Source organism: Nyctibius grandis, chromosome Z, assembly GCF_013368605.1.
Source record: "Nyctibius grandis isolate bNycGra1 chromosome Z, bNycGra1.pri, whole genome shotgun sequence".
NCBI classification, from domain to species: Eukaryota; Metazoa; Chordata; class Aves; order Nyctibiiformes; family Nyctibiidae; genus Nyctibius; species Nyctibius grandis.
In genome coordinates this window covers 40,158,186-40,170,946 of record NC_090695.1, presented here as the reverse complement: position 1 = coordinate 40,170,946, position 12,761 = coordinate 40,158,186, and the positions used below count along the sequence as shown (strand labels likewise).

Here is a 12,761-nt window from a genome sequence, read left to right as displayed (position 1 = left end):
GTGCGTGCCCAGGTGGCCAAGAAGGCCAACAGCGTCCTGGTTTCTATCAGAAACAGTGTGGCCAGCAGGACGAGGGAAGTGATTGTCCCTCTGTACTTGGCACTGGTGAGGCCACACCGTGAATACTGTGTTGAGTTTTGGGCCCCTCACTACAAGACAGACACTGAGGTGCTGGAGAGAGTCCAAAGAAGGACAACGAAGCTGGTGAAGGGTCGAGAGCACAAGTCTTACGAGGGGCGGCTGAGGGAACTGGGGTTGGTTAGTCTGGAGAAAAGGAGGCTCAGGGGAGACCTTATCGCTCTGTACAACTACCTGAAAGGAGGTTGTAGTGAGGTGGGTGTCAGTCTCTTCTCCCAAGTAACAAGTGATAGGATGAGGGGAAACAGCCTCACGTTGCGCCAGGGGAAGTTTAGATTGGATGTTAGGGAAAATTTCTTCACTGAAAGGGCTGTGAAGCATTGGAACAGGCTGCCCAGGGAAGTGGTGGAGTGACCATCCTTTCAGGTATTTGAAAGACGAGTAGATGTGGTGCTTAGGGACATGGTTTAGTGGTGGACTAGGCAGTGTTAGGTTAACGGTGGAACTCAATGATCTTAATGGTCTTTTCCAAACTAAATGATTCTATGGTTATGTATTTAATCTGTCCTTTTAATAAAATCTAGCTTTCCTACCCTGGTGCATTCTCGAAGGTGAAGCTTCAACTGACGCCTGAGTTGATCTTAAGTGCAGAGTTCTAACATTCTTTCTGCTTCATCTCCTGGTATTCAGCTGTTCCTTGGCAAGTCAGTTCAGCTCACAGAAATGGCAATAGAGTAATCCAGTGGGAAAAGATGAGCATCTTTTTGCTGCTTTAGGAAGTTGTTTTGGCTTACTTTGAGGAGCCAAACAGCAGAATTCATGGCATGAGTCAAGGGGCCACAAGTAAATAAGGAGGAGGAAGGTGGAAATTGTTATGGTCAAAAGGAAGTTGTTGTTTAGTTCGTATCTTGTGGAACCATACCCAGCCTATGCAGTGGATGTGTGTTGGGGAAGAGAAGCCTTCACTGCCAAAGATGAAAAGGGATGTTGGTAGTCTGTGAACCTTCCAAAGGTGCTTGTTTCTGGAGGCAAGGAAACCTTAATGAGCCTGAGAAGAAGAAAGCATCTAGAAAGCAAGCAAAAAAAAAACAACCAAAAAAACCCACCCTGGATTTTTATTAGCTGTTTCTGAGGTGAATTGTGGCTTGAACCCAGAATGTTTTAAGAAAATCCTGATTCTCCCCTTTCTTTCTTTCAAAATGCTTGTCCTGCTTTCTGAAAATCTTCAATATAATTGGTAAATGTTTGGCTTTAAGGAAACACCATTTTCCTATGCAGTATCTTACTGGCAGGGACAGATAAAAATTTCCCTGAAAAGCAGTTCTTCTTTTTTTTTTTCCTCTCCAAAAGAGACTAGTGTATGCATTACTCAGATACTTATATGTACAGCCTCCCCAGTTTTATTTATTTCTTTAATACAGAGTTGAAACAAATGAAACTATTCAGAGATTATGTGCTTTACTCAGTAATCCAGCAAAAGGATGCCCAGTGCCACATTCTTTACTGGCTTCTTTTCAGTGTCCAGGTTACTTGTTATTCCCTTTATTTTTTGGAATTGCGGAATAATTAAATACTTGCAAAGTTCAAATCCCGTGCCTCTACTTTGGTGTGTTTTTCCTGTGCTTGGGCAAATTTCTGCAAAAATTCTTTCAACTGGGAATGCTATTTCATCACTGTGAACCATTTGAAAAATGCTGTTGCAGGGGCTGCTATTATGGGCAGATTGTGTGATATCCTTCATTATGTTTAAGCATTGTTTGTCATTGACATGCTGTGAGCTGGATTAAGTGATATATTTTGAATTAAAAAGCACACAACTTGTCAAAGCTCCAGATCAGCAGAGATTTTCTGTCTGTATGCAGCCTTTTTTTCCATCTCCTTTGGCTTATTTTTGAAACAATTTTTGTGCACTAGAAAATCTGGGACGTTATACTGTGAATGTTAGTAACAGAGCTACAGTGCAAATGAGACCTAGATGTGTTTGTCAATTAATGTTCGCCATAGTCTGGTGAACAGTGCTGTTGCCCTTTATTGCCTCAGTTCTGCATAGGACTGGATTCTAGTTCAGTTTGCATTCTGGAAGGCATTTGGAGTGTCATAGTGCAACGAGAAATAGAAATGAATGCAAGTTCTGCCACCCTAGATTTTTTCCCCATCTGTTAGGTGGCTAAAACTCCCACAGTGGGAGGACGTTGACCCCTGTTTTCCTATTACAGGGGTTGTTTTGTCGTGAGACATCTGTTTGACAGAAATGGAGGAAATTGTGTGTTCGCTTCCTTGCACAACATGTTTCAGTGGAAGTCAAGAAGCCTGAATTATGCTCCTGGCTCTGCAGCTGAAATAGTGCTGAGCACAGTGTCAAGTAATGACTGTGGGCATTGTCATGATGCTGGATTCAAACTGTTCCTGAAAGAAGTAAAACAAAAAAACCCTTAATTATTGTATAATAAACAGTTCTCATTTGATGGTTTTAAAAATTTTCATGCAACTTAAGTAAATATTGGTCATTGAATGCCTGGAATAGGCGTGTTGTACTTACGTAGCATTTGCCAGTGCCATTGTAGATAGAATTTACAAATTATAGCAAGTGAATACTGTAACTTTTAAGTGAAATATGATAAAGAAAAGTTTTTGACATCGTTACTTCTTTTGCATTAAAAACAGTTATTTGTGTTTCTGTGTAATGACATTCAACTGGTTAAAGGTATGAAGAACAAATGATTAGAAACATGCTCAGTTTATATTTTCTGTAAATAGGTCCTTTTAGACAACCCTTATCTTGAGATTACTGCTTCTAAATGCATTTTGGAAAAAAACATTTCTTACACAAAGTCTGATAATACATGATGAATGTGCTTGTGACAAGCAAAATACCTTTGCTCTCTTAGCAAGGTATTTGTTCTTGTAATTTTGGAGAAAGCAAATGCTATAACTAACTGATAATTCTCCATTGGAGGGAAGGGGAACAAAGGATTGTCTGCACAGTTCATTTCTACATGAATTTTTTTTTTCTCCTTCAAAAGTTGTCACTCCAGTGCAGAGGTATACTTACTTGTACAGTATGTGACTTTTTTTTTTAACTTCCTGCATCCTGATAATATAACCATCCTGATATGAACAACCATCTTGATTTCACTCGAATGTGAAAGTAGAACTGATGATCTCTTAGTATGGAGCTGTCCCTTATGTGTGTTTCTCCTTCATGACCCTGGGAGAAATAAAAAAAAAAAAAAAAAAAAAAGAGTTTTCTGCCTTGTTGAAGAGCAATTGCATGTTACTCCTAGTCGGTATCTTTTGTAAACCAATTTTTATCACTTCTCTTACTTTAATCTGAGCCATACATCATTCTGGGAACCTGTTTCTTCAGGATTATCTGTTGCTTTTCTGGGGGTTGCTGTATTGGTGCAGGAGCCTACACAAAAAGTAGGAAATACTTCTCTTAATTAGAGCATTAGAGTACTTCCTTTTTTTGTGAGATGTTGGCTGTATTGTAAAAGATCCATGGGTAAATAGTTTTTCTCATCCTTCTAGATCCTAACCAAAGATCTGCCATAGCATCTGCAGATACTTCATGAAAATGCTTCGGTCAGAGCCTTCTTACTTCAAAGTCTCTTCAGTGTCCTTCCTTACTGCAGAGGAAAGACCTGGTAAAGGACCTGTTCCTCTTCAGTTTTTTTTTCACTCTGTTAATTAAGGATACTTGACAGGCTCTGGATATGCAGCTTGTGTTATGTGATCATCTTTTCATAGTCATCTTTAATAGCCTAGTAGGCTATGGCGTACAGATGAAAAAGAGGAGGTGTGTGTACATCCACACACTGATGTACAGATTGCTTCTCATTTCACCCAGCCTTCACTGTCTGTTGAGGGGATTCTCTCTCCAGAAGTTGAAGTGCATCAGCATCTTTGAATGCATATAAATCTAGGGCCATCAAATTTTGTTTGTCATAATTGCCTTTCAGCAGGCAGGTGACATGTGAGGGCAGTTTCTGAATCCTCTGGTAATGTATCTGGTCTTTGAGAAGGAAGAGATCAAAACAGATAGTGCTAGGTGTAAGACTTCTATTTAGCTTTTCTGCTGGGGAGATCATGCTGAGGTAAGGAAGCTCTTTCTTCACCTGGGTGGGTGGAGGGATGCTGCCTCCTGCTGTAAGGCTTTGCTGTGACATTCTGAGATCACTCTGTTGAGCTTTCTGGGAGCTCTGCTTTTCTTTTCACAATCCCACTTTTATAGAACAGATCATCATGCTTATTTTTCGATCCATTTTTCCCCACATGATTCAAAACGTTTTATTGTCTAGATACACTTTGGTTCTCTGTGGGAGTCTGTGTGTCTCATTGGATTTGAGCTTGCTTTCAAAAAGAGTTTCAGTTTGAAATGTCTGTGGATAATAGATGTCGAATAGGTGTGACATGTGAAAGGCTTGTAATTGTACCTGTAATCTTGTGCTGGGGGTGAAGTTAGGCTTTAGTTTCTTTTACCGTTTGTAAAGAGGCATGCAGGTAAGGTCAAAAGACACTGGAACAGTGCTTGTTTGTTAGTTTTAAAAAAATCCTTTCCCTCTCACTTTAATAAATCAAATAGAGAAATTCCTATCATGGAGAAATTGTTTTCCTCCAAAATTAAATATCCAAATGCAAAAGCCTTCATCTTTCTGTTAACTCATCAGTCTGTTCGCAGTTCCTGTTCTGACTATGCAAGAAAATTTGCAGTAACGTTACTAGACTTCCTGATTATTGTTTTTTAATTTTCTTTTCAGATTCCTTTTAAATTTAGGTGGAGTCAATCCATCTGTGTTTCTCACTTTTCTTTAGAGAAAAGACAGTCCAAAACCCAAGAAGAGTCCTTGCTGTTATAACCACTACATCTCATGGACAATGTTTCGCCATTTTTGTTCTCCATGTCATCACAGTCTTTTTTTTGGTTATATTTCTCTATTTGGAGTGCCATTGATGCTTTGTCAGGGCAAGGAGGAGGAGAGCAGGAGGTCTAAGACAGGGCTAGAGAGGTCTCAAATACATCCTTACGCATGTTTCTGCGTCCTGCTGGTTTTGTAAAAATAAATAAAATAAAAACACGTTTTTGGAAGCTGTGAATGTGAGTCTGTTCAGAGGAATGATTTTTTTCTTTAGAAATGTTGATGGAGATTCTAAACTGTTTTGACCGAACTCTAATAACAGTCTTAAACTACTTCCATCCACTCGTGTGCTCTGGAAGTGGGAAGCTGCAGTCAGAGGCTGGTGTCAGTGTGCTTCTCCCAGACCCCCTCAGTGCAGGCTGAACGGTGTTCCCCCTTGGCAACTCAGCGCTGAAGGTGCACGCCTGTGTTCATCGTCATTCTGCTGGCTACTGCAGAGGTGGGGTCACAGTGGAAACACAGGATGTTGAATTCAGTCTTAATTGTAAGTGGAAAAAAATGAAAAAAAAAAACAAAACAACAAAAAACCCACCACCTGAAAAAAACCCCAGATATTCCACTGTTGTCTGAATTCTTACTCTTGAGCAATTAACATTGTTCCACTAATGAAAAATGCAATCTGTGGATGGAGGTTTTGGTTAGCATTATGTACTGAACTTGGCATGTGTTCCTGTCTGTTCACTGCCTGTGAACATAAAGTCTAGTGGAAAAGTTCACTTAAGGCTTAAATTTCACAGCATTCATGTGGCATAGTTGAAACTGATAGCTTGACCTGTTTTCCAATAAAGTCATCTATTTGACTGTATGATTAGCTTATCATTCTTACAAATACCGTACTACATGTTTGAGGGCAGAGGGAGTGTCTGTCATTTGCAGATATTATTATTCCTTTTCTCTTTCCTTTTGCCTGCTGGAGCCAAGTCCACAGTTCTGCAAGTGTTCATACGTAATTTTACACATGCAGTTGAAGGGCTTACTCACACGCATACAGTTATTTCTGCATAAGGACTTCCTGGATTCAGCAGTTAAATTGTTAAGACTTGATAGAGGCTGCTAAACCACAGCGTTACTCAAGACAAGGGAGTCAAGTGGTAATTTTTACTATAAAATATTATAGTCAGAATATGAATTTTCAAATAACCTGCACTGTGCTTTTTAAGCCTTATTTCTTGAAAGTTTCAAGCAGGCTCCTGATGGGGTGAACACATCTGTGCTTGGACGAATAATAACTTGCTGCATATTGATCTGTTCCTGACAATTTTTTAAAAAAACCTGTAAGATTACAGTACTGCTTTTTTCCTGTGTCTTAAAGTGAGAGTTAGTTAAACTCCTGGTAGATTTCCCTACTGTAGTTTTGATATGTTTCTGTGTGAAACTGACGGCAGGATTTGTTCGAGTATGTAGGCCACTATTGTATTAGAATTACATAACCATGTTCAGTGGTGGAAACAGATGAAAAGACGGGGATGTACGGTGTCCTCTCACAGATTATACCCTGCAGCAATGAAGACAGCTCAAGCTCTGCAGAGAATGTGGTCACATGCAGTCAAAAAGTTGGGGATTTTGAAAGGGCACGTGAGTTGCTTTTTGTTGCGTCTTGCTCCAAGTCTTTTCTCTCCCCCCCCGCCCCGTATATCCCTCCCCTCTCCAACTCACTTTTATAGCCGGATAACTGTTGTGGCAGGTCTTCCGGTTTTGTTCTTTCGGTGTGCATGAAGTTGTCTTTGATGATCTCTGAGTAGCAAGTAATTGCATAAATCTCTGATGGCTGTCAGTGAGAGTTGCAACTGCTGCCTGTTCGTAGCACACAGACAATTTTAGCACTTCGACTTGTTTCCTGCCAAAGATTCTGCTAAGCAGTCTGTTCTGGGTGTGTAGAAGGCACCTGTCATTTTGGTATATGAGCATTAGGCAGATTTAAGCAAATCCTGACTACAGTGTTCTAATTAGAAATAGACTGACTTTAGTCAGTAGTGAATTTAGACTAGCTAATTACAGTAATTTGCATTTACTGCAGGTTGCCTGCTATCTGTGTGAAACCTGGGTGGACTGGCAAAACAGTTACTATTAGTAACTGAAGATGGGTTTCTTAACCATTTTGACTGCCTTTCTCTCTCCGGTGTTTTGGTGTGCAATCTTGCACTGAAATTGCGATCCCATATGGGATGCCCAGGCTGCTCAGGATCACTTTGTGTTTCCTTACAGATGAAGAAACTGCAAGGTGATGGAGGCTTTTTGTAACCCATCACTTGATGCATTCAGAGGACAGTCGTATTATTAGATGTGGAATACAGGAATTTTGTGACTGTGGTGGAGACTTCAATCTTAGTTTTGGTCAAGTCCTCAACTGATGAATTATAACATTTGTAGTCTCTCCCTCCCTCTCAATCTTCTCTTCTCCATTAATCTGTCAGTATGGGTTAGCATCATGGCAATGGCAAGCAGCAGTACGTTTTATAATGTTAAAGAGATTATTGCTTAGAGATTTGAGGGAGTACAGCTGTGGTTTGTGCCTTATGGGCTTCCAAGGTGACCATTCAGTTCTCTGAACTGTGTTACAGAGCCTGCATGTCTTTATCAGTATGGCAGAACTAGTCCTGTTTTCTTGGTAATTATGTTGCACAAAATCAGCTTTGCAAGTGCATAGTGTACTTTGCTTCACTAGTATAGCATCCAGCAAATGGGAGCAGTTTCACAAGCAGCAATTTCTAAAAATGTATTACTTTAACAAATACTTAAGAATTTAAAAGTGCATTATTTAGGTAGCTTTTGTTTAATGTTCAGAAACAGTTTCAAGCTAAAAATAAACCCCCCAAATTTACACAGAAAGTACCTGAGACAGTCAATGATACTATGAGGAACTTTTTCTAGGCACAGAGATGATACTATAGGCTAAACATCTTGCAAGACCTTAATTGTAGGGTCTGTAGGCAGTAGTTTCTCTTCCATTCTTATTACTTATTTTTGTGACCAGACACCATGAGACTTATTTATCAGAGCTAAGTAAACTTAATCCTGTTATTTTATGATGCTTTGATTTACTACACAATGCGTCTCTCCAGTTATGCACAAGGTTTTACTTGTGCCACTGCTCATGGGAGGCTTAGTTTTCTGGAAGGAAATTCCTGTAAGCTTACCTGTTCCATACCCATAAATCCTTTCCCAATATCTTTATTGTGCTTTCCTTAGTCCTTTTTCTGCAGTGTTTTACTGAATAAGCCGTGATTTCGCAGGCCTTCCTTTAGTAGGTAGTGTATTGAAAGAGCTGGTGTTAGAGTTTCTGGAAGAGTAAAGCAACTGTGCTGCTCTTTGTCCCCACGGTAAGCTCTCGTCAATTGCATCCTGCATGCCTTGCTATTTTGCCTGAGCAGAGCAGGACTCAGTATTCTGGGCTGGAGATAGTGTTGGTAAGAACTGCATACAGTGCAAACTGAATTTAAGTGATGTTCTTGCTACACATACAAGTTTGAGTCTTCTATACAGTGAGAAGGATGGAAAAGATTTTCCATCTCCCCTGCTTCTACAAAATTTGAACCCACATGCTTGTCCTTCAGTTTTTACCCATCATTTGATACTGTCTTTCATTTCTGAAACTTTCTGCAGTGAAGTCAACTGGAATTTAAATGACACTGAGGCCCTTCTTTAGCACAGACTGCAGAGCTTAAAAGTGTCATATAGAAAAGCAGGGCAGTGATGGTGTAGCCAAGGGTCAGTAGTACGTAAACTGTTTGCGTATATTCATGCATGCCAGACAAGCAAGCCTAGACGCTTCTATTTACCACAGCATCACAGCAGCTCAGAAAAAGCACTTAGTTAAGGAGAAATGCTTTACTTACGGGAGGCTCTCTGTGTAAGGCAATACATGTAGTGAGAGAGTTCAGTGTGAGCTAGTTGAAGGGTTAGACGTGTCAGGTGGTTAAATGGGAATGTCAGATAAAATAATTTCACCATGTACTTCAGCAGAGTAATTCACTGACTCAAGACATATATGTTTTAATACTAACAGTTATAAATGCCACTCATTCTTGTCTGATCTAGACAAGTAGAAATTTAGAAATACTTACTTGTAGTATTTTTAATATAAGCCATCCTCTCCTCCAGGTACTTGAAATGAATTTTTTAATTAGACCCAAAAGGTTCAGTAAACTGGAGAGCATTGTTCGTTTTCTGGGAGAACAGTGGAAATTTAACACTGTTCAGTGTTGTAAAATTCCTGGTAAGAATGCTGAATGTTTTGCGTATTCCCTCAGGAACTCTGAGCAGGACTTATGATTTAAGTTTGTTTTTCAATACAGTGAATGTGCAATGGGAGACTTTTTCCCCTTTGGAGTCCTCAGAATCCACTGGAAGAATACATCATGGGGTTCTTTGCATTCAAGAAACAACACCCATAGCTTGCTAAATAGTTGTGTTCTGCCAGAAGACTTTTACTCTGGAAATACAGGGGATGCTTTAAAGTACAGTCATACCCTTCTTGTATCACTTCTCTGTCTATTGTTTTGGAGTTTAGTTACCAGTAATCCCTTTAATGCCTTTAAAAGACCATTAAGTCAAAACTGATCTTCTGAAGCCTGAAATTGTTTTCTGAGCAAACTCTTAGCTTCCCAAGAAAGCAGACCACTTTTAGCAGTAAAAACAAATAAACCTACAGCTTGACTGTGTGCGTACACATACTCGTGCAATGCCTGGGTTTTTCTTCTGCAATGGATGCTTTGCATTTTGAACTGTTTGCAGTGTATCAAATATTGTGTCTCATTTTTCTCCTCATTTTACAGAGCAGGCACTGAAGGGGCTGGCTGTGTACTATATGATGCATCACAGCTGGGTGATGATTCTGTATTATATTTTAAGCTGTGATGTTGGAAAGATTTTGGGTTATATCATGTAAGATAAACTGATCGGTTCAGGATCAGTTTTAACTGGAAATGTGGAAAAAAGATGTGTCTGAGAAGCGTCACAAAAATGGATATACCAGTGCTTATATAGTGATACACTTGTGTTTCCCTGTAAAATTTAATTTCTTGAGGGGAACCTAAATACTCAGTTACACAGTTCATAGTGGACAAAACATTTTGTTAAATCTTTTTGAACAAGAAGCAAAAGAACTGAAGACTAGTTTGTTTTGAAAACCTCAGTTTCAACTGCTAATCTTAATGCATACTGTAATGGAGAGGTCTTCCTTAAGTATTTTGTGTGTTACTTGAATCGGGTCTGTATAATGCTAGTGTCATCTGAATTAAATGCTTTTGCTGAATGAGACTTTTCCAGAAAATCAGAATGAGCTGTTAAATGTGTGAAATGTGAAGGGATTCTGCCAGCCAGGACCTATTAATATTTTGCCTTTTTAAAGAAAAAATAATCATTAATTGAAATACGTACGTTTCATACTAACTTTACCAAATTGTTAGAATACTCATTTTTATACCTGTGTTTTAATGGGGCATTCACATTTTAATTTAGATAGTGTATGCTTTGTGTTTTATTAATTGGTTTCTGTGTGCAGCAGGCCCCAGGCATGGAAGAGCTAATATGGGAACAGTACACTGTGACCTTACAAAAGGTGAGTGAATGCCTGTTATATTTTTAGTTTTCAGATATTCAAGCACTGGTTTAGTCTAAGTATGTTTTACAATAGATGTTATTAGCATATCTGAGTCTAGAATAGGATTAATTTGTTGTCCAAATCAGATCTGTTTTTAATTTTAAAGGTTAATTGCTAGTTACTCATACAGTAGTATGAGTGACTCTCTAGTGTTAAGCGTAAATTAAATTAACAATTTAAGTGCTATGTCTGCTACCATTTGGTCTTTGTGATGACAGTATAATATACCACATGCCAGCCACATAGCTAAATTCATTATCGAGTAACCTTAAAAACAAAGCTGATGGTTCTATCAGGGAGTTGTGGTTAATGTCCAAGCTTTACAATAGTCACTGAACATAATTTCACTGATTATTTTTTTCCCTGTACTTTAGTATATACCAGTATAGAATTTAGTAGAAAATTACTGTCATCAAAATTTCTAAAATACATGGACTGTAGATGTCTGTAGATACTGTTGTGGGTGTCTATTACAGGCCACCGGATCAGGATGAGGACGGTGATGAGGCCTTCTACAGGCAGCTGAGAGCAGTCTCGCAATTACAGGGCCTGGTTGTCATGGGGGATTTCAACTACCCTGATATTTGCTGGGAGGCCTACTCAGCCAGCCATCCCCAGTCCAGGAGGTTCCTCCAGTGCGTTGATGATAACTTTCTGATGCAAATGGTGGATGAGCCAACTAGGAGAGGAGCGCTGCTGGATCTGATCCTCACTAACAAGGAGGGTCTGGTTGAAGAGGTGAAGGTTGAGGGCAGCCTTGGTTGTAGTGACTATGAGATGGTAGAGTTCAGGATCTCATGTGGCAGGAACAGAATAGCTAGCAGAATCACAACCCTGGACTTCAGGAGGGCCAACTTTGGCCTTTTCAAGCAATTGCTAGGGGAAATCCCATGGGACAGGGTACTAGAAGGTAAGGGGACCCAAGATAGTTGGTTAGCATTCAAGGACTGCTTCTTCCGAGCTCAAGATCAGAGCATCCCAACAGGTAGGAAGTCAAGGAAGGGTACCAGGAGACCTGCATGGTTAAACAGGGAACTGCTGGGCAAACTCAAGTGGAAGAAGAGGGTGTACAGATCGTGGAAGGAGGGGCTGGCCACTTGGGAGGAATATAAGTCTGTTGTCAGAGGATGTAGGGAGGCAACTAGGAAAGCTAAGGCCTCCTTGGAATTAAACCTTGCAAGAGAGGTCAAGGACAACAGAAAGGGCTTCTTCAAATACATTGCAGGTAAAGCCAACACTAGAGGCAATGTAGGCCCACTGATGAATGAGGTGGGGGCCCTGGAGACAGAGGATAAAAAGAAGGCGGAGTTACTGAATGCCTTCTTTGCCTCTGTCTATACTGTTGGAGGCTGTCCTGAGGAGCCCCGGACCCCTGTGGCCCCAGAAGAAGTCAGGATAGAGGAGGAATCTGTCTTGGTAGATGAGGGCTAGGTCAGGGACCAATTAAGCAATCTGGACATCCATAAATCCATGGGCCCTGATGGGATGCACCCGCGGGTGCTGAGGGAGCTGGCGGAAGTCATTGCTAGGCCACTCTCCATCATCTTTGCTAAGTCGTGGGCAACGGGAGAGGTGCCTGAGGACTGGAGGAAAGCGAATGTCACTCCAGTCTTCAAAAAGGGCAAGAAGGAGGACCCGGGTAACTATAGACCGGTCAGCCTCACCTCCATCCCCGGAAAGGTGATGGAGCAACTTGTCCTTGGTGCTGTCTCTAGGCACATCAAGGACAGGGGGATCATTAGGGGCACTCAGCATGGCTTCACCAAGGGGAAGTCTTGCTCAACCAACTTGATAGCCTTTTATGAGGATGTTACCCGGTGGATAGATGATGGTAAAGCTGTGGATGTGGTCTATCTCGATTTCAGTAAAGCGTTTGACACGGTCTCCCACAGCATCCTCGCAGCTAAACTGAGGAAGTGTGGTCTGGATGATCGGGTAGTGAGGTGGATTGTGAACTGGCTGAAGGAAAGAAGCCAGAGAGTAGTGGTCAGTGGGACAGAGTCCAGTTGGAGGTCTGTGTCTAGCGGAGTCCCTCAAGGGTCGGTTCTGGGACCAGTTCTATTCAATATATTCATTAATGACTTGGATGAAGGATTAGAGTGCGCTGTCAGCAAGTTCGCTGATGACACAAAACTGGGAGGAGTGGCTGATGTACCGGAAGG

At 40.7% G+C, this 12,761-nt stretch overlaps 1 protein-coding gene across 6 annotated transcripts in view; it reads left to right on the top strand.

Annotated features, from left to right (window-relative positions):
- The window catches only part of TJP2 (tight junction protein 2), a 72,384-nt gene that overhangs the window by 33,261 nt on the left and 26,362 nt on the right, over window positions 1-12,761 (top strand). For 3 of the 6 annotated variants that reach the window (XM_068422098.1, XM_068422099.1, XM_068422095.1), the window contains exon 2: window positions 10,504-10,557. In XM_068422098.1, coding sequence (XP_068278199.1) covers window positions 10,513-10,557 — 45 coding nt within the window. In that variant the 5' untranslated portion in view covers window positions 10,504-10,512. Of the gene's footprint in view, window positions 1-10,500; window positions 10,558-12,761 lie in introns of all 6 variants that reach the window. The other 3 variants (XM_068422096.1, XM_068422097.1, XM_068422094.1) reach the window with 1 other exon arrangement.